The sequence below is a fragment of the Symphalangus syndactylus genome, chromosome 20 (genome assembly GCF_028878055.3).
Source record: "Symphalangus syndactylus isolate Jambi chromosome 20, NHGRI_mSymSyn1-v2.1_pri, whole genome shotgun sequence".
NCBI classification, from domain to species: domain Eukaryota; kingdom Metazoa; phylum Chordata; class Mammalia; order Primates; family Hylobatidae; genus Symphalangus; species Symphalangus syndactylus.
This window is the reverse complement of record NC_072442.2, coordinates 46,314,231-46,335,804: the sequence shown is the minus strand read 5'-3', so window position 1 is coordinate 46,335,804 and position 21,574 is coordinate 46,314,231. Positions and strand designations below refer to the sequence as shown.

Below are 21,574 nucleotides of genomic sequence, written 5' to 3'. Positions count from 1 at the left end.
GCTTAGTGGCAGAAGCGTCACCTGTGTCCTACCACCAGACAGATGGACAGACTGATTGTGAGCTCAGAGCAGGCAGTAGAGTGTGTAACCTCCAATTTACAAACATTTTTAATCACACACCGAAAAGGAAAAGCATTCTGCTTTCTTTTTGGAGTAACATAAATCCAACCCCCTTCCCCACCCACATCCTTTTAAGTGTATTTCTTTTTGTCTGGTAGTCCTCAAAAGCCATTGGCTATTTTTCAGATCCTAGAGCTCAGATTGCCTTAAATCGCTTGAGAAAGGAGAGTTTTTTCATCTTTCTTTTTGGAACTAAGACTTTATCTCTAGAGCAAAGAAAAAGGTTCTTCTGGGTTTCATTTGCATTTGGAAGCCCAGGTTTTTGGGAAAAAAACACTCTCAAGAGCTTATTACTATTATAAATGTTTAGCCATGTGATTTTTCCTCAAGAGGGTACCCAAAACTTTTCATACCAACTCCCATGGATAGTAGTCCCCTTATGATGAATTATGGTGGGAAAGGATTAAGGTAGGACATTTCTTGAGCATTTTTTTCCTATTCTGGGCTCTCTCCTTTGCCATCCCACTCTCCACTACAAAACTTTTCCCTTCTCTTTTGTCTCACTAACTATGGAAAGTCCTCCAATCCTTGGAGGTCCTCAGAAGCCATTCTTCCCACCACTGGTGCTGACTTTCTTCCCTCTCCTTCTGGACTGAGCAGGAAGACCGATTCATGAGAGAGCCCATCTAAAGGAATTCAGTCTGGGCCCTGAGACAGGACATCATGGGGTGGACTTTGGAGTGGCCACAGTAGTCCAGATCTGGTCCTCAGCAGTAGAGTCCAGAAACTCGGTTGGGCCAGGACATCCAAAAGTTGTCAGCCTCTCAGGACTGATTCAGGCTAACCAAATTCATTGATGGGCAACCAGAATGCCATTTCCTGAATAATATATCTACCAAAAGACTGGTATCCAAAATATATAAAGAGCTCTCAAAGCTCAACGATAAGAAAACAAGCAACCCAACTTTAAAAAAGCAAGACACTTTACTAAAGAAGATATACAGATGGCACTTAAGAACATGAAAAGATGCTCAACATCATCATTCAATAGGAAAAGACAAATTAGACACACAGTGAGGTGCCACTACACACTTGGCACACATACAAACAAAACACAAAATCTGACAATATCAAGTGCTAATGAGGACATAGAGCACCTAGAATGCTCACACGTTGCTGGTGGAAATGCAAAATGGAATAGCCACTATGAAAAACAGTTTGGCAGTGTCTTACAGAGCTAAGCATGTGCTTTCTATATGACCCAGCAATCTCATTTCTAGGTATTTACCCAAGTGAAATGAAAACTTTTGTTCACACATACATAAAAAAACTCTACATGAAGATTTATTTGCAATCACCAAAACAAGATACAACCCAAATATCCTTCAACTGAAGACAGATAAAAATTTAAATTTAAAAACCTGTGATACATCCATCCAATGGAATATTACTACTCAGCAAGAAAAAGGAATGAACTACTGAAGCGTGAAACGACATGGATGCATTAAGATAAGTGTGAGAAGCCAGATGGAAAAGGCAGCTTATTGGGTGATTCCATTTATTTGAAATTCAGGAAAAGAAAAACCACAGAGACAAAGAACAGATCAATTGTTGTCTGCATTAAGGGAAGAAGAGTTTGTGGATTTGGCCACAAAGTGGCAGCATGAAGGAGTATCTTGATTGTGTTCATGATTACACAACTCTAAGTATTTGTCAAAATGTATAGTGCTCTACATCAAAAAAGTAAATTTTACCCTAAGTTTGAAATAAAAATAAAAGGCATTTATAATGACTACTTTGGGGAGAGTTTAAAAAAAAAAACAAGGTGGGAGTAAAATACTAGACAAAAATAACTCGGTAGATGAGAGAGATAATTAGATGTAAACATTTAAAGTCCTGATTTTGTCAAGGATAAAGGTAAAGATATTGATTAATTTCAGACTTTTGGGGCAAGGATGCTTTTAAAAATGGAAGGGTAACTGCTAAAAAAAAAATAATATGTATAATTTTCAAACTAGTAGAGAGTATGAAAGAAGTAAGAGAAGAAACAAATATCTGTAATTTTAGCACTTTGGAAGGCTGAGGCAGGAGGATCTCTTGAGGCCTAGAGTTCAGGACTAGCCTTGGCAGCATAGTGAGACCCCATCTCTACAAAAAACAAAATAACTGGAACATGGTGGTGTGCATCTATCATCCCAGCTACTTGGAAGGCTGAGGTCAGAGGATTGCTTAAGCTCAGGAGTTTGAGGCTGCAGTGAGCTATGATCACGCCATTGCACTCCAGCCTGGGTAACAGATTAAGACTCTGCCTCTGTTAAAAAAAGAAGCAAATAAAAAGTGTAGTAACAACAAATCAGTATGTAAGATGATAGAAATAATCCAAATATATTAGTGATCACAATAAATGAAAAGATGAAATACGTCCATAAAAAGATTATATTTTTTAAAAAAGATCCAGCTATATGATGTGTACCTAAAATATAATGACATAGAAAATTTGCAAGCAATGAGTTGAAGAAGAGATACCAAAAGAAACTAACCAAAAATAAAGCTAGTATAAAAATATTAATATCCAACAAAATGTACACCCTTTAATGCCTACTGTATGCAGAGCCCTGTCTGAAGCCTGTGAGATGACACAGGAGAAACAGAAACATGACTGCTACCCTAGGGGATTATAGTTAGGGTGGTGACCAATGATTCCAAATCATTTTATTTAATCAACAAATACTTGTTCAAAAACTGTGCAAATCCAAAAACATGATATTTCTAAAATGGGGATAAGGGAGTGGGGCATAGTTGGAATTCCAAAAATAAAAATACGGGCCAGGCACAGTGGCTCACTCCTGTAATCTCAGCATTTTGGGAGGCCGAGGGGGTCAGCTCATGAGGTCAGGAGCTCAAGACCAGCCTGGCCAATATGGTGAAACCCCGTCTCTACTAAAAATACACAAAAAATTAGCTGGGTGTGATGGCATGCGCCGGTAATCCTAGCTACTCAGGAGGCTGAGGCAGGAGAATAATTTGAACCTGGGAGGTGGAGGTTGCAGTGAGCCGAGATTGCGCCACTGCACTCCAACCTGGGCAATAGAGCGAGACTCCGTCTCAAAAAAAAAAAAAAAAGCATTGATCAGTGTAGTAGTTGGTTTTCAAAGATACCCCCAATGAACCATGCCTCCCAGTATTCATGCCCTTGTGTAGTCTCCTCACACATCAAATCTGGACTGGCCCTGTGACTCATTTTAATAAACAGGATGTGGCAGAAGAGAAAGTATGCTGATTCTGGGCCAATTATTGAGGTCTGGAAACTGCTTTTGCACTTTTGGGAAGAAAGCTGCCATACATCAAGTATAGCTATGCTGCTGTCTAGACTGTGTGGAGAAGCCACATGGAGGAAATGCCGTGAGTTGATAAGGAGAGGAAAAAGGTCCAGCTATCTCAGCAGAGCCCAACCTTCCAGCTGTTCCTGCCAAGGTGCCAGACACTCTAGCCAGCCAAGTCCTTGAAGGCTGCAGTTCCTGTCAGTATCACATGCAGCAGGACTGAGCAGTTGAGCCCAGTCAACCTGCAGGATCATGAGAGATAATGAAGTGGCTACGATAAAACCAGAAATTTCTGGGAGTAGTTATGCAGTTATAGATAACCAAAAGAATCTCTTTCAATGTGTGCTAGACCCTCTGCTTACTCAGTATTTTCATCAATGATGTGATTTAATCCTTTCAAACGTACTTAGAGGTATGTATAACTAACTCCCATTTTATAAATGAAGAAACTGAGGCTTGGAAAGAATGCCACATGGCTAATAAAGAATAGAAGCAGGGCTTGAATCAAGGGCTTCTTGATAAGGGACTTCACACTCTCAACCATTGCATTATGTGGCCAAGTGGGAGAGCTGAGGGATGAAAAACACAAGACATTTCACAATAAATCATGATATCTATATGAGCACCCTTGAAGCTTTCTCTGTGCTACTGAGCAGGAAAGTGGATTCTATAAAGATGATCAGTTAAGTAGGCAGATGACAGCCAGGTGCAGTGGCTCATGCCTATAATCCCAGCACTTTGGGAGGCCGAGGCGGGTGGATCACCTGAGGTCAAGAGTGTGAGACCAGCCTGAACAACATGGTAAAATCCCGTCTCTACTAAAAATACAAAAATTAGCTGGGTGTGGTGGCGGGTGTCTGTAATCCCAGCTACTTGGGAGGCTGAGGCACAAGAATTGCTTGAACCTGGGAGGTGGAGGTTGCAGTGAGCCAAGATCACACCACGCACTCCAGCCTGGGCGACAGAGTGAGACTCGGTCTCAAAAAAAAAAAAAAAAAAAAAAAAAGGCAGATGATATAGTTGGAGATTTTATTATAGTTTGGACACACTTCATAACAAGCACTAATCATCCTCAGTGTTCAGTTGTCACTTGAGAAAATGTAACTGCTACATCTGCTCACTGCCTGTCTTTTCTTCCAGACAAAGAACACATGTTCTTGACAAGGGAGTGTGCCTTGTTCCCCACCCACAGTCACCATTGGAGAAGCTTGAGTTTTGGAGAGGTGGGGACTGGCTGGATCTCTTTTTTTCTGTTTTTCTCCTTTTTTTTTTTTTTTTTTTTTAAGAGAATAGCATCTTGCTCTGTTGCCCAGGCTGGAGTGCAATGGCACAATAATAGCTCACTGCAGCTTCGAACTCCTGGGTTCAAGTGATCCTCCTGCCTCAGCCTCCCAAGTAGCTGAGACTACAGGCGTGTGCCATCACACCTGTCTAATTGACTTATTTTTTGTAGAGGTTCTCACTTTGTTGCCCAGGCTGATCTCAAACTCCTGACCTCAAGTGATTCTCCACCTCAGCCTCCCAAAGTGCCAGGATGACAAGCATGGCTGAGTTGGTATGGGCTCTCCTTTCCCCATATCCAAGGCAAGCCTCCAGGACTCTTCTGGGACCATCAGGTGTTAGGGACCATCTTAGTTCCTACCTCAGTTTCACACATGAGAAAATTGAAGTCCACAGAGGAGGTGTGGCTTCATCAAAAACCCACTGAGAACGAGTGTCAGAATCAGGCTAGGACACATTGGACTCCTCCTCCAGGGCTCTCTGACCTCCAAGGCCCTTTGAAATCTCTCTCCAGCTGCAAACAGATTGCTAGACTTCTGATGGAGGTGATCTGAGATGAGCACCCTCTAAGAGCAGCCTCTGCGAGCCTCTAAGAGCAGCTGGGACCTGTGGAGAACAGAACATGGCCTAGGAGCGCAACAGCCAAGTGTTCAGCACCACGGACAGCTTCGCTGACCTATTGCTGGGGAGGCCAGAGGTGGGGAGGCTGGTTGTCCAGCAAGACAGTGTGTCATGGGAGAGAGAAAAAAAACATGGGAAAGATCTCAGAGACCATCTAGTCCAGCCTCCTTGATTTGCATGGGAGGAGACCCAGGACAAGAGAGAAGTGACTTGTCCAAGGTCACACAACAAGTCAGTAGAGAGCCAGAGATAGGAGCTGACAGCCTACTTCCTCACACCTCTTCAAGGCCCTCAGATACCTGGTGTCCATGACTTATTAGTGGCACAGCCAGACCTTGATTAAGGGCTCCAAAATTAAAGTCACCTGTCCGTGGAAATGATAAGAAAAGAAAAGAAAAGAAAAAAGGAGAAATCAAAGAAATGGAAAGAGCACCCGGCCCTGATGGGCAGGTCTGTGATTTGGCCTCTAACTGCAAGGCTTTGACAGGAGCTTCCTACTTTCCAAGATGATGTGGCCTTTCAGAAACGATTTAGTTACCATGGCAACCTCATTCCAGGTTTCATCTCCATGGCAATTCACTGGAGTTTTTCACCCTCCAGTAAGTACATGTGTGATGGCCCATATGTGTATCCCAGAAACATTAATAAAAATGACATTTTTAGAAGTGGAATATCTCATTATCCAAGTCTGCAACCAGGGGAATAACAAGGCATGTTCTAGGGTGGGCAGGGCCCAGGGCATAGTGGAAGGATGTCTCTGGGGGCAGCTCTGCCTTCTCACTGCAATTGCAAACCTGTCCCAGTCTTTACAGCTAGTGCATCTCAACCTCCCATGGGTACAAATGATTTCTCCTTTTCTGCATCCTCCCTGGTGCCCTGCTCGTGACAAAGCCTGAGTGTTGCCTGTGCTGACAAGAAGTGCTGGGACAAGGAGAGAGAAAGCTGGTCCTTCTGACTATGACTTCTGTGGCACCCCAGGGCTCCTGCTTCCCTGTCTACTGTGCCCCAGATTGGGGCACCCTGGAGCAGTTCCCAGCTTTTGTGTTGGACCTTGCTTGTCTGATCTGTGGACTGTGGGCATCCCCCTCAATGTGACCTAATCTGCCATCCAATTTCCGGGAAATCCTCATGGTTTCTGGTCCACCCAGGGCACCCCTTCTGTTTTCCAGCAAACCTATGCCTTCTCTTTGTTCTTTGTTCTTTTTTTTCTGAGACACAGTCTCACTTTGTCACCTAGGCCGGAGTGCAGTGGTATGATCACGGCACGCTGCAGCCTCGACCTCCTGGGCTCAATTGATCCTCCCACCTTAGCCTCCTGAGTAGCTGGGACTACCGGCACACAGCACCATGCCCAGCTAATTTTTCTATTTTTTTTTGTAGAGGCAGGGTCTCATTATGTTGCCCAGGTTGGTCTTGAACTCCTGAGCTCAAGTGATCCTCTTGCCTTGGCCTCCCAAAGTGCTGGGATTACAGACGTGAGCCACTGTGCCTGGCTGCGATGACTTTTCTTTAATATGTCCTGCTGTTTATAATGATGCAGGGCTGGAGTATTTAGCCCACCATCTTGACCTAACCCTCTCTTTCTTTCTCCACTTTTAGTGTCTATAAATAACCATCTACTAATCTACGTATAATATGTCTAACGATGGGTCATTTCTCTCCTCATCTTCATCATCGTCACCAGTAGCAGTAGTACTATTTCGTGATTGAGGGATCACCACAGAGTAAGAAGTGCTCACAAAAATGTTCCATCAGCATCTCAAATAATGAGACAGAAAAATCAAGGCATGGCTTCATTTAAAAAATGTGATTGAAAGTATGAAATGTACTAGCTTTGTACCTTCTCAAACCACTTTTTTTGAGACAGGGTCTTGCTGTGTTGCCCAGGCTGCAGTGCAGTGGCACGATCATGGCCCATTGTGTGACCTCTTCACACCTCTTCAAGGCCCTCAGATACCTGGTCCTTATGACTTCTTTAGTGGCACAGCCTTGACCTGCTGGGCTTAAGCAATCCTCCCATCTCAGCCTCCAGGGTAGTTGGAACTACAGGTGCACCCCACCACACCCGACTAATTTTTTGTATTTTTTGTAGAGACAAGGTCTCACCATGTTGCCCGGAATGGACCTGAACTCCTGAGCTCAAGAGATCCTCCTGCATTAGCCTCCGGAAGTGCTGGGATTATAGGTATGAGCCACCACCCTGACCTCCAAATACCTTTTGAACTCAGGCTTGGATTTGAACTCTGGTTCTATCAACTATTAGCTGTGATTTCAGATCAGTGACCGGAGCAATTTGTGCCTTGTTTCATTAAGTGGAGATGACAATAGCATCTGCCTTGCAAGAATTATTTGATGTGGCTGATGAGAAAAATCAGAATTATGAAAAGTGCTTCACACCATTCCTGTCATGTGAAGAGCCCTCTCTAAATGGCCATTATGCTAATTAGCACCTTAAAGGGAAATCGTTTTCATGAAATTTTATTTGAATCTGGCTAGAGAAAGTGCTCACCTTCCTCCTTGTGTTTTGCTTATTTGATTATATCTTTGATTTCCGTGATGTGTGAAGTCCCTTGAAAGCAGGGCTGTGTGTTCAACAAAGGTTTGTGGCCTTCCCGCAGTGAATTGTGCTGGGTGCTGTGGGAAATACAAACACAGGAAAGACAGTTCTGGTCCTCAGGGGAAGTGTAGTGGGGAAGACGGACATGAGAACCTAACCGTAACAGGATGCAGAGCAAAGCACGTGCCGTGCACTGCGGCCGTGTTACCTCCTGGTTTGGAATGTGAGCTCAGACACCAGTCTGCCTGGGTTTGGATCCCAGCTCTGCCACTTATTGGCTGCACAACCTCAAACAAGTCTCTTAACCTTGCTGGGCTTCAGTTTCCTCAAATGTAAAGTAAAAATGGTAACAGGAGAGTTAATGCATGAACAGAGTCTAACATACAGAAGGGCTCAATCGACATTAGCTGTCATTACCAACATATACAAAGATAGTGTGGAGGGGATATGTGAGAAGTGATTATAATTCTGTTTCGTGGGTGAGGTTGTACTTGAGCTTGATCTTGGAGGATAAGTAGTTCTCAAAGGGCAGAAGAGAAGAAGAGAGGCATTTTGGGGGAAGCAGAGCAGCAGGAACAGAGGCATGGAGTGTGAACTCTGCAGCGTTCTCTGGGTACAGCATGGGGGCTGGATCACAGGTGCATGGAGAGAAATACTGGGAAATGGGCCAGTGCAAGGGTTTAGGACAGCCCCTAGGAAGTCTTGAAAACTGACTCAAGCATTCAGACAGTTCTGTAAACAACAGAGACCCACTACAGGCTACTGGAGAGAAGCAACATGGTGCCACCTGTGTTCTGGGCAAATCACCTTGGTGGCAGTGAAGGAGGGATAAAGAAAGAGGGGGGTAGGGGGCCCAGAGACCGTTTGGGGGCTATAGCACAGCCCAGGCAAAAACGTCAAGAGCTTAAGCAGGGAGGTGGCCAAGAGGGAGAGCCACTGTGAACACAGAATCCGACAGGCTTGGTGAAGGAGTGGGCAGAGTCAGACAGGGTTTCCTGCTAGGTGGCTGGGAAGATGGCAGTGGCGATGCTCTTACAGAATCAGGGCCCTGGGAAGAGGACCAGCCTGGGATAGGGGCCTTCTTCAGCTTGGGGCATACGGCATGGCCCAGTGCAGACCCTTGTATGTCCCTCACTGCTGTTCCTTCTCTTCAGCTCCAACAAGCCCCATAGAACACCTTGCACTAGTCAGGCGCTCAGTGAATACCTCTGAGTAAGGAACCACAGGGAAGGAGGCGTCCAGAGACCTCCCCGCTCCAACTTCCTCCATTCCAGACCCAGCCTCTTCCTCTCTCTCCCCACTGTGGACACCCCTGAACATCTCCTCCTGTTTCTGAATCTTTAGGGAAAAAATGTCCCCAACTCTGTCTCTCAGCACTGCCTCCTTTCTCTGCCCCAACCCACTGAATGTGTGACTCATTCCCACGCTTGCATCCTAAAGCGTTGCCTGGGGTGTCCCTCCATGCGGGGACCGCTGGAGCAGAGGCCATCACCATCATAACACCCTCCACCAGCCACCCAGCCCCTACCATGGGAAGAGCACCGTGCCAGGCTCATCAATCACCATCAGATACTCTCGACAAACACAGAGGATGGGCTTTCTGATTCCCATTTTACAGATGGGAAGAATGTGACTCAGAGAACTTAGTCAGCTTGCTCTTGCACACACAGCTGGTTCTGTGTAATCATACAGCTTGAACAGGTCCCCTGCCCTCTGCCTGCCTCCCCCACCAGCACCTCCACAATGGCCACGCAGATCTTCAGGACACAAGCAGAAAGCAGGGGCTACCTGAGACTGGAACATCAGGGCATCTCTTGGGATCAGCACCACCTGCAGTCATTGAATGCAGAAGGGCCTTCTAATCCCGGGACCTGTCCAGACCCCCAAGGATTCTGATGTAATTGGTCTGGGGTGCAACCCCAAAAGCAGGACTTTTAAAAGCTCCTCCAGGTAATTCTCATGAGGTTGAAAAATGATTGTTCTAATGGGTCCTGCCCTGAAAGCATCCCTGCCGACACCTGCCCCCCACCACGGTCACCGTGGACCTGCTCTGCTGCCTCAGTACTGAGCTTCTCATGCTGGATGCAGCTGGGCCATGGCACAGGTCCTCACAGCCACCGGCCTCCCAGGATAAGCGGAAGCTGATCTTGCTGTGGCTCTCCTCCACTCTGGCTCCCTTTTCCGACTCCAGATACTTCTCTCCATCCACCTTCCCAGGTTTCCAGAGCCTTCTTATGGTCCAAAGCTCCCCCTCTCCAGAAGGGGACACTCTAGCTGCCCTTCTGGAGAGGACTGAAGACCCCAAGTTGACTCCCTGGTCCTTGTGCCCCCTGGGGGGCCACTGAGATCCAGGCAGGGAGGCTGGCTGGTGTCAGCAGGAGGGAGGGTGGCGGGCCAGGTGGCAGAGTGGCCAGAAAGGAGGCAGCCTTCAAATGCTGGTTCCACCACCTCCTCCCACTGGGCTGTTTCCCCTATGTCACAGTGAGAGAGCTGCACAGGACCCCAGCTCCACCCTGCAGAGGGGCCAGAGTTGCTTTCTTATGCCTGGAGACCCTAAACAACCGTGGAACGATCAGGCTTCCCTGCTGCGGGCTGGGACCAGCCTCTTTCCTGATGGCCAGAAGCTCTGATGAGCAGGTGTAGACAGCAGACAGTTTCCTTATTCAGCAATAAGGACAGTGTGCGTGGTGGATAAATGCCTTAAACACGGAAGAGTTCACGGGAAAAAAAAACAATGAAAGAGGCTCGGCAAATAACTTCAAACCAGTGAGATGGGTCCCCCTCTGTGGGGACTCCCAGGCCTGGCCTGAAGATTTGAGTGTATAGGAAGGCATGAGGTCCCCCGACTCTCCCATTGCAAGAGAGGTGCTTGTTACCTTTCGCGATGCCCTTGCCCCCTCTCTGGTGCCCACTTTCTCACTCTGCATCCTTCAACTCCCACCTCTGCCCCAGCTGCTCTGGTGATGTGCGGGGTGGGGGAACAAAAAACACAGGCTGTGCAGGCAGACACCAGGGGTCAAATCTCCTGGCTCTAGCTGGCTACAGCTAACCTCTCTGAGCTTCCAGTTTCTCATCTGTAAAATGATGATCATCCCCAGCATAGAGCGGTGCTGGAGGATTAAGTAATGAGATAATATCTGTAAAGCACTGTGCTTAGTGATGGAGATCAGTAAATGTGGTTCCATCCCATAGCTGTCCTGCCTCATCTCCCCCATCACCTCAGAACAGGTACAGCTTCCATCCTAAAGCGTTAAGATACTTCCTGCAAAAAGATCTCAAGAAAGGCCGGGTGCGGTGGCTCGTGCCTGTAATCCCAGCACTTTGGGAGGCCGAGGTGGGCGGATCGCCTGAGGTCAGGAGTTCAAGACCAGCCTGGCCACAATGGTGAAACCCTGTCTCTACTAAAAATGCAAAAATTAGCTGGGAGTAGTGGTGGACATCTGTTATCCCAGCTACCTGTGAGGCTGAAGTAGGAGAATTGCTTGAACCTGAGAGGCACAGGTTGCAGCAAGCCGAGATCATGCCACTGCACTCCTGCCCAGGCGACACAGACTCTGTCTCAAAAAAAAAAAAAAAAAAAAAAAAAAACAACTCAAGACCGCAGAGGAGAGAAGCTGCGACATGAGGACTCCAGCCACAATCAGTCATCAGCTGAGCTTTTGCATCAAAGCCTGTCTGCGAGGCAGGGGTGTGCACTGGAGCCACTCCACTCAGAATGGCTCAGAGACCTAGAAACAGCATTATGCCCCATAATGGGGGATCAGTGAAATAAAGTGTGGGCTCAGAGACCTGGAAACGGGCTCAGAGACCTGGAAACAGCATTATGCCCCATAATAGGGGATCAGTGAAATAAAGTGTGATGTTTGCATAAAAGAGAAGCGGGTACAAAGCTGAGAAGGATGGCGCATGGGGATATTAGTTACTGACATGAACCTTTGTCATCATACACTGATAAGTGAAAAACAGTATCACGGTATACGTTCAAAATGGTGCATATGCTAGAATAACATTTTCTGGAGAAAATCTCAAACCTAATTCTATCGATCCCCCAAAATATGAAAGGCTACATGCCAAAGGATTAATAGTGATTTCTTCTAGGTTGCAGGAATGTGGCTTTTTGCCAACATTTTTCTTTTTTTTGTTGCTATAAATGTTAATTACTTGTATCATCGCTTTAAAAAACAGGCCGGTGCAGTGGCTCATGCCTGTAATCCCAGCACTTACAGTGGATCATTTGAGGTCAGGAGTTTGAGACCAGCGTGGCCAACATGGTGAAAACCCGTCTGTACTAACATATAAAAATTAGCCAGGCATGGTGGTGGGTGCCTGTAATCTCAGCTACTCGGGAGGCTGAGGGAGGAGAATCGCTTGAACTTGAGAGGCAGAGGTTGCAGTGAGCTGAGATTGCACTACTGCACTCCAGCCTGGGCAACAGAGCGAGACTCCTCAAAATTAATTAATTAATTAATTAAAAATGAAAAATATAATAAGGACACACTCCATGGCTTCTGCAGTCTCTTCTGAGCTGACAGTCAAGGTCCTGGCATGGCTTGACTCTCCTCCAGTGCTGGGTTAGGGGCTCTGTGACTCAGCGCCCCACCCTGGCCTGGCCTAACTATATCCTTTGCTGACCTTGAACCCCACACAGATCCTGGCAAAGCTGCATGGCTCCATGAATACATGTATGTACATGTAGGAGCTTTTCATGCACTTTCTCACTTAAACTTTCCAACCACCTAGAGAGCTCAGCTAGAGTACCTCACTTTACAGATGAAGAAACAGGCCTTGGGAGGTGAAGCGACTTTCTCTGATGGCTGGAAAGTGTGGAGGGAAGTCCTGCACCCAGACCTGCCTGTATCAAAGACTTGTCTCTCACGCCCCAAGCTCTGCGGTTCTGTGTACACCTCACCAGGCCCCCACTCACCCATCTAACGTTTTTGTTCTGTGCATGTTTTTCTTCTGTGTGCTGGGCCACACCTGTTGGGCACTTCTCCCTCCCCGGCAAGGGTGAAGCTTTAGGAAGTAGAGAGAAAGGCAGGGCACAGGGCCTGGCTCTGAGGAAGGGTCACACTTACAGCCAGGCCTGGGGCTGGTGGGGTAGGTAGAGGGCACACGGCACATGGGGGAGAGGGGGGACCTCCCCAAGACAGGGGACTGTCTCAACCATAATCACCCTCAGTGTTGCTGCTTCCCCGATTTATGTTCCTATAGAGACACCTGGAGGGGACAGCCTGCTGTGGTGGGCACTGTGCTGGGCCCAGGCTGTGTGCTAATAGAACCCTGGGGCTGGGCTGGAGCAGGAGGTGAGACCCTGGCTTCCTGCTTTGCTTCTCTCACCACCCGCTTCTTCCTCCTCTCTTCCCTTCTCCCTCCATCCCATCTTCTCCCTGCTCTCCTTTCATATGCTTCCTCTTCCCCCTCCCTTCTCCTCCTCCTCCTCTCCCTTCTTCCTTCCTTTCCAGTCCAGCTATAATGGGAAGAAGTCCCTGCAAGGAGCTCTGGCTCTTGGCCAAGATGGAAGGAGAACCTGGGACAGGAAAGGATCCCAGCAAAGAGTTGGGCACCCTCAGCGCTTGCTTAACCTCAGGTTTGGAGCACAAGGTGGAATCCAGGTCTGTCAGCCTCCCACAGTCTGGCTCGGCTCAGCAGGGAACCAGCAGTCTGCACAATGTGACTGTTGGTGACGGATGTTGGCCTCTGTCCATCTGGCTGCATTGCTGTCAACATGCAGGTTCCATGTCCTGGGCTTTCTGCCCAGGCACCCCCCTGCAAAGTGAGCCCCAGGAGAAACCCAGGTTTACAGCTGGTCTGTAGCCCCAAACCCTGTACCCCACTGGCTGATGCTGGCTACCCAAAAAGAAATTATTGGCCGGGCACGGTGGCTCACGCTTGTAATCCCAGCAGTTTGGGAGGCCGAGGCGGGCGGATCATGAGGTCAGGAGATCGAGACCACGGTGAAACCCCGTCTCTACTAAAAATACAAAAAATTAGCCGGGCGTGGTGGTGGGCGCCTGTAGTCCCAGCTACTCGGAGAGGCTATGGCAGGAGAATGGCGTGAACCCGGGAGGCAGAGCTTGCAGTGAGCCGAGATTGCGCCACTGCACTCCAGCCTGGGCGATAGAGCGAGACTCCGTCTCCAAAAAAAAAAAAGAAATTATTGGGGCACAGAGGATGGCAGCATTCAGTCTCCCGTGTGGACGATCATCTCTGCAGTCATATTATTAGCATCTCGAGGGCAGAGCCTGAGTTGCCTTCGCCTCTGCAACTTCCTTAGCACCCAGCACTAGGAGAGCGACATAGGACACACCTAAAAAATACTGGCACTGACATGCAAACCTAGGTCTTGTACGTCAAGTTTATTAGGAGTGTAAAACTTCTCATAGTGTTCCCTCTAACTTAGCCGGGTGGGAAAGTGTCAAATAAAAAGGACTTCAGTGGGATTTCCGAGTAGCATCCTTGGAATCTGCACTCAAGGGATGCTACTCGGAAATCCCACTGAAGTCCTTCTTATTAAATGTGTGTGCATGCGTGCAACCCACATGTGTACACATACACCTTGCCCCCAAAACTGGAATGCTGGATGACGGCCATTTCTGCTCTACCCACTGCCTCTGCCACTCATTAGCTGAGTGCGACCTTGAGCCCATTCTCTAACCACACAACCAGATGACAATCTTATATGACAGCTGGCTTGCTCACTCTCACTCTGCTGCTGCTTTTTTCTTTTCTTTCTTTTTTTTTGCCATATAGATGGGGTCCCACTGTGTTGCCCAGGCTGGTCTCGAACTCCTGGGCTCAAGTGATCCGCCCACCTTAGCCTCCCAAATTACTAGGATTACAGGGGATGAGCCACCACACCCAGCCTCTGTTGCTTCGTTGTTGAAAATTGTTGAGATCTAGCGTGCCCCATGGGTTAAACTCTCCTTATCCATGGACTGGAGTGCACCTATCATGGGATCTCAAGTCTAAGTAATAAAGCTATGACTGCAAGGGTGAGCAGGCGCGGCCTCAGAACACCCCGCTATGCTGCCATCTCAGAGGCTGGGACACCTGCCCTGTCTGCCGAGCTGGGGTTTGCTGTCCTGGACACCCCATGTATCTGCTGTCATCTTTATTGACAAGAAAGAATCTTGCTTTCTTGACAAGAATCTGCACTCGAGATGCTACTCGGAAATCCCACTGAAGTCCTTCTTATTAAATGTGTGTGCATGTGTGCAACACGTGTGCGACACGTGTACATGCATACCTTGCCCCCAAACTGGAGTGCTGGATGGGGGCCATTTCTGCTGTACCCACCACCTCGCATGCTCCATTCTTTGCCTCTGAAGCCACCCCCAATGCTCAAGGCTTCTTTCCATCTACTACTGAGTTGGGGTCTGGGGAGGGTGCCCCCAGCAGCCACAGCTGTGCACCTCTCTGTGTGAACTTGGCTTAGACAAGCAAGTAGGAAAGTAAGTGGATGTGGTGATGTAAGCCCTCCCTACTTCCCCCTTTCTAGGGGACATCTTGCTAGTGAAGGCACAGCTGACCCCAGAAGTACTATCCCCGACTCAGAGGACAGGATGTGGGGGATTTGACTTAGGCCCTGAGACGCATGGAACCAGCTACCTGGGGAGCAAAGCAAGTGCCAGGGTTTCTGGGGCGCAGGCCAGGGCCAGACACTAGGTCTGCCATCCCTTGCTCCCCCAGTGCCTGGCACAAAGCCTAGCCCACAGGAGATTTACAATAGACACCGGTGGAATGAATGAGCTTGGACAAGATCAGTAAACAGAACCTTAATTTCCTCTCCTATAAACAGGAAATTAGAGGAGCATCTGCTCCTCTTACCAATGTGTTGTGGGGAGCAAAGGAGGTCATCTCAGCCGGGCGCGGTGGCTCACGCCTGTAATCCCAGCACTTTGGGAGGCCGAGGTGGGCCGAGGTGGATCACAAGGTCAGGAGATCGAGAGCATCCTGGCTAACAAGGTGAAACCCCGTCTCTACTAAAAATACAAAAAATTAGCCGGGCATGGTGGCGGGCGCCTGTAGTCCCAGCTACTCGGGAAGCTGAGGCAGGAGGATGGCGTGAACCCGGGAGGTGGAGCTTGCAGTGAGCCCAGATCGCACCACTGCACTCCAGCCTGGGGGACAGAGCGAGACACTGTCTTGAAAAACAAAAAAAAAAAAGGAGGTCATCTCAAGTGAAGCTGATTTGAATTCCAGCTCTGCCCCTTTCTAGCTGCGCTACCTCAGGCAACCTCTTGGAGCCTCAGTTTCCTCATCTGTACAATGGGAGCAGCTACAAAACCTTCTTCACAGGGGTGGAAGCTCAGTGTTTGGCATATTAGGCATTCGCTACTATTTTCGTCGTGCTTATGAAAGTACTTTGAAAACTGCAAATGCTTTTCAAATATGAGTTACTATTTTCTTTTTTCTTTTTCTTTTTTTTTGTCCAGGGAATCCATTTCAGAGAACCAAATGTACTTTAGGGAAAGAGTTCATACAATAAACAAAACTAACAATAATCCTCCTTGTCCTTATTGAGCGTCTATTAAATGCCAGGCATTGTGCCAGCTTCTTTAAACACATCACGTCGTGAAAGCTATAGGTCCCCTATCCTATTTTGTAGGTGAGGAAACTGAGGCACAGAGAGGTTGAGCTACTTCCCAAAGTTACAGAGCTAGGAAGCAGGGCAGCCAGGATTTTTAACCAGGATCCCAGGCCTTCTCTCTTGTGAACCCAGGCCCCTCTGAGATTTACCGGTGCATCCTGGGAAGAGCTCTCAATGGACAGCAGTTGTGGGTGAATGGGGCTTTCTGGAGCCATCCTCCACTCGGATGGCTAAGGATTCTGCTCTGTCTGGCTCTGCCCAGGAGCACTGCTCCTCATTCACTCTTACCTTATGTAACTCAGTGTTCCCACCCCCTGCCCCAAGGATTATATAAGGCAGCCCAGTAAACACCCTGCAGGCCTCAGGACTCCTGGGGAGATAAGACGGTCCACAAATGTGACCTCTCGCCCTCACCCCTTCTCAGGACCCCACTCTAGCTGGCTGTTTTCCTCCGGAGTCATGAGCCTGCCTGTGCCTGTGCGCGTGCCTGCATGTGTGAGCATACACTCACACCATGTGCCCACGTGTGCACAAACACACGTTAGTACACATGCGTTTTCACTTTTTTTTTTTAAACAGTGAAAGAATCCTGCAAAGTGTCCCCACCTAAGTCTTTCCTTTTCAGCAAATTCAGAACAGTTAACTTTGCTTTGACAAGGAGCTATGAAAGAAAGAAGAAAGATGAAGGAAGGAAGGAAGGAAAATGATAAAAGTTTTTTTTTTGTTTTTTGTTTTTTTTTGGAGAAGGAGTCTTGCTGTGTTGCCCAGGCTGGAGTGCAGTAGTGCGATCTCAGCTCACTGCAAGCTCCGCCTCCTGGGTTCACGTCATTCTCCTGCCTCAGCCTCCCAAGTAGCTGGGACTACAGGTGCTCGTCACCACGCCCGGCTAATTTTTTGTATTTTTAGTACTGACGGAGTTTCACCGTGTTAGCCAGGATGGTCTTGATCCCCTGACCTCATGATCTGCCCGCCTCGGCCTCCCAAAGTAATGGGATTTACAGGCATGAGCCACCGTGCCTGGCGATAAAAGTTTTTAAAAAAGAAATTTGGCCGGGCGCAGTGGCTCACACCTGTAATCCCAGCACTTTGGGAGGCCGAGGCAGGTGGATTACCTGAGGTCAGGAGTTCGACACCAGCCTGGCCAACATGGCACTTTGGGAGGCCGAGGCAGGTGGATTACCTGAGGTCAGGAGTTCAACACCAGCCTGGCCAACATGGCGAAACCCGGTTTCTACTAAAAATAATAAATAAATAAATAAATAGCCAGGCATGGTGGCACACACCCGTAATCCCAGCTATTCAGGAGGCTGAGGCAGGAGAATTGCTTGAACCTGGGAGGCAGGGGTTTCAGTGAGCCGAGATTGTGCCACTGCACTCCAGCCTGGGCGACAGAATGAGATTCCATCTCAAACAAATAAAAAACCAAAAAAAAATTTAACTCTTGACTCATTCTCTTCTCGTCCCAGTCACATTTAGTAGCAGATCCATTTTATTGGAGGAGAGTTCTCGTAGTGTTCGCTGTAACTTGGCCCGGTGGAAAAGTGTGTAAGCCTGTCTTCTTTCCGAAACCATTTTCTGGTCATTCGGGATTTTACGCAAATGCCTGTAGCTGTCTGAGCTGCATTCCCCAAGCCACTGGGGGCAGCCCTGACTCCAGATAACTGCACCACCTACATGACGAAGCCACTTATCCAGGTTGCCTGAGTCACTGAAGGCTGCTGTCCCCACATCAGGCTGGACTTCCTGCAAGTCACACCAAACCATCAACAGAACATTCTCCACATTCGGCGTTTTGCCCCCAGAGACACTTTACAAGGAGTGTCAGTTCCTACCCTCACTGGCCTGGCCTGATTTCTCCCAGGTCTGAGATTGGGACGACCAGGGTGGGGGGACGGGGCACATCCTGATCATGATAATTCTGACCTCACAGGAGCACTTGGGAGCCAGGACGACTCTGGATCCTTCATAGCCAGGGACCATCTGTGCCTTTGAGAAACTCCCCCACCCCACCTGCGCCAAGCCTCTCCCTAATGAAACTAGTGCCAAAGACACGAGATCGCATTCCCTTCGCTCCTCTTAGCTAAAACCAACTAAGACTTCAGTCACCTTCCTCGTTATTCTTCACTCCCACCCACAGCAAAAGAGAAGAAAGGGAGAAATCCAGAGTCTCTCCCCGACCAAGTCTTCCAAGAACCGCTTGAGTGGGGTTGGCACTAGGACTAAGTGTAGTGGGGGATACATAGGCCAGAAAGCCCAGCCTTCTCTCCTCCAGTATCCCCAGGTCCCCCTGTCCCCCACTTCCAGAGAGCAGAGCTGTCCTCTCGCTGTCTGCTAGGGAGTAGCCAGTTCTTGCTGCTCCACACTGCTGCAAGGGAAGTTAGCACCTGCAGGATGCGTGGGTTTCTGGGGAGCTGGGGCATCCTGTAATGGGAGGCTCCAAGTCCCCTGCAGGCAACTGCGTTTGGAGGCCATTTTCTCCATTTTATAATAAACATCCTGGGACTTCCTCACCACAAAGCCGCCAACCCCCACCCCTACGGGATGCAACAAGGGGGTTTCTTCCGTCTACTCACCTGTCCGCTATAAGGGTAGGGACAAAGCAAGCCCTTAGAAGAGGATTTTGGCCTTATAATTAAACTTTTAACCAGATCTAGTTTTCCCCCTCTGCCAAATTGAATTTTCCTTGTTCACGTTTTCTCCGTTTTGGACTCAGCTGACTGATTTTGTTTCATGTCATAGAAGACTCATATATCCCGTGATTTAATTAATCTCGCCAGCTGTCTGGCTGTCCCACAGGACCTGCCTTCTCCACTGTTGGCGTTAGAAAACGATTCCCTTTGCCTTTCCTCGCTCTGGCCTCGGCGTGGAGCCCCAGGATCCCTGACCTGCCCTGTGGGCTCCCCAGCCAGGCGTCCACGCAGGGCCTAGATGTCTCCCAAGGGGCTCAAAGTATCCGCCAGGAAGGTACATGCCCTCCACCCCGCAACACACACACACACCCCACAGGCGCGGGTGGGCAGCTGCCGGAAGCCCTACGGCTGCAGTTTTATTACAAGATTTCTTTCCAAACGCAAAATCAGGCCAACAAGCTCAGCGACTCTGACGCTTCACATATTCACCCACTCGCACCCTGCTCCGAACCCACCCCCACCAACGTACACACAAAACTCCCACGCGAGCGACCGCAGTCCCAAATTGCATCTCCATACCCACTCCCACCCTGCCCCGAACGTCTTAAAAAACAAACCAAAAAAAAACCTGGTAAGAACCTTCACCCCACATTCTCCCAACCCGCAACGCTGCAGCGCACACAGGACAGAGCCGGGCGTCCAAGACCCTTTCCGCGCCCCCGCCGAGAGTCTCGCCGCGTCCCCGCCCGGTCGCCCCAGGCTCGTAGCTGCCCACCCGGAGGCGGCGGCAGAGCGCAGAGAGCGGGGCGAGGGTCCGGGTCTCCGGGGTCCTTCTTGCAGCAGCGCTGGCGAGGGCGGACCCAGATGGCGCTCAGTACAGCCCCAGGATGGCGGCGCCCACGTCCTTGGAGGGCCGGCGCTCCTGCACCAGAAAGTTGATCATGCTTTCGGACTTGATGAGCAGGTTGCAGCCCAGGAAGAAGACGCCGAAGACCACGGTAAGAGACAGCACGCAGAGCACGGCGATCTGCGCCACCCGCGACACCCACAGGCTGCGCTCGTCGGGCGCCAGCCCCGCGGGGACCCCGTCGCTGGCGGCCAGCGGTGCGCCCCCGGGACAGCAGCCCAGCCACGTGCCCAGCCCGTGGGTGCGGTTTCCCAGGGCGGCCCCGGCGCCGCCGCCCACGCCGTCCACCTCCTCCAAGCCGCTGTGGTTCAGGAAGGTCGCGTTCATCGCCGCGCGGCGCCGGGGGTCTCGGCGCGCAGTCCCGGGCGCACTGGGCTGCTCGCCGGAGTCCGAGCTCTCAGGGACGCTCCGGACCCCTCCGACCGGCTCGTGCGGTGAGGGGAGGGGACGAAGGCGGAAGGCTGCCTGCGCGCTCTCGGGCCGCCTACCCCTAGGCACCCGGCGGGAAGCGACCGCCCGGAGGAGCGAGCAACAGGCGGCGCAGGAGCTGGAGCCGGAGAACCTAGTGTGCGTCGCGGTCGCCTGCTGGGTTCCTCGCGCGCCCGGCCGCCCCTCCCATAGCAACGGCCCGGCCCCGCCCCGCCGATCCCCGCAGCATCTCCGAGGGGCGGGAATCCCGCCGCGGGCGCAGCCTCCTGGAGTCCAGGTGCTGGAGGGGGTCGGGAGATCGGGCAGCCTCTGTCCTCGGGCCGGCGAAACTCCACCCCTTTCTGGCACCCGCTGTCCGTTCTTGGCTAGAAAACCTCTCCAAGGTGCCCATTCCAGGATTTGATACCCTTAGCAGTGGGGTTATTCCTGAATCTGCCCTGACTCTCTTCGCTTATTATTTAAGTCCTCGTAAGCCTTGCTAGACATCAGAGGAGTCGCCGGGACCCCTGGCGCTGCCCACCCCACTGGCCCCGGGTCTCCTGGGCGGTCCTGCATCCCAGCTTTCCCGGGGTGAAAGTTGTCGCGGCGAGGCGGGCTCTCTGCCTCCTTCCCCACACCCTCCCCGCAACTTGGTCCCATTTAACTTTTTTTCTTAATTAAAAAATAAATTACTGTTTTTTCCCTTTCTTTTTTACACAAATATAGTCATTGTAGACTAGTTAGAAAACATGAATTACCAAAATTACTCTAAAACTTTATAATCCTGCCTCCTAGAGAGTGTCGATGTTATCACCTGGGTATAAACTCCTCCCAGACTTTTTCTATTTGTGCCTTTCTCTAGATAACAGATATGGGGATGCACTGTTCCTGCTTACTGCCTCCTAACATTTCCTCACAACAGTGTAACTTTCCGTAGCGATGGTCGTCTACAACTATGGCTCTGAATTGCCTTGGAGGGTTTATTAAAACCCAGATTGCTTCCACCTCCCGCCCCCAACCCCCCCACCCCAACCAACCCCAAGAGTTTCTGAATCAGATGTGGGATGGGGCCCCAGAATGTGCATTTCTAACAGTTCCCACGTGATGCACAAACTACTGATCTACAACATCATTTTTAGTTAAGGAATGGCATTTTAAGGTATGGACTACTACAATTTATTTAACCAAGCTTCCTGT

The 21,574-nt window shown here is 49.5% G+C and overlaps 2 protein-coding genes across 2 annotated transcripts in view; one reads left to right on the top strand and one right to left on the bottom strand.

Annotated features, from left to right (window-relative positions):
• GOSR2 (golgi SNAP receptor complex member 2) overlaps window positions 1-11,433 on the top strand; it is a 48,324-nt gene extending 36,891 nt beyond the window's left edge. Inside the window, exon 7 of the mRNA XM_055257830.2 lies at window positions 7,378-11,433. Coding sequence (XP_055113805.1) covers window positions 7,378-7,568 — 191 coding nt within the window. The 3' untranslated portion in view covers window positions 7,569-11,433. The remainder of the gene's footprint in view (window positions 1-7,377) is intronic.
• An 8,007-nt stretch (window positions 11,434-19,440) lies between these two features.
• On the bottom strand, window positions 19,441-20,746 carry RPRML (reprimo like). The gene has a single exon (XM_055257839.2). The coding sequence runs from the start codon at window positions 20,294-20,296 to the stop codon at window positions 19,934-19,936; it is 363 nt and encodes a 120-aa protein (XP_055113814.1). The 5' UTR covers window positions 20,297-20,746; the 3' UTR covers window positions 19,441-19,933.
• Window positions 20,747-21,574: the final 828 nt, after the last annotated feature.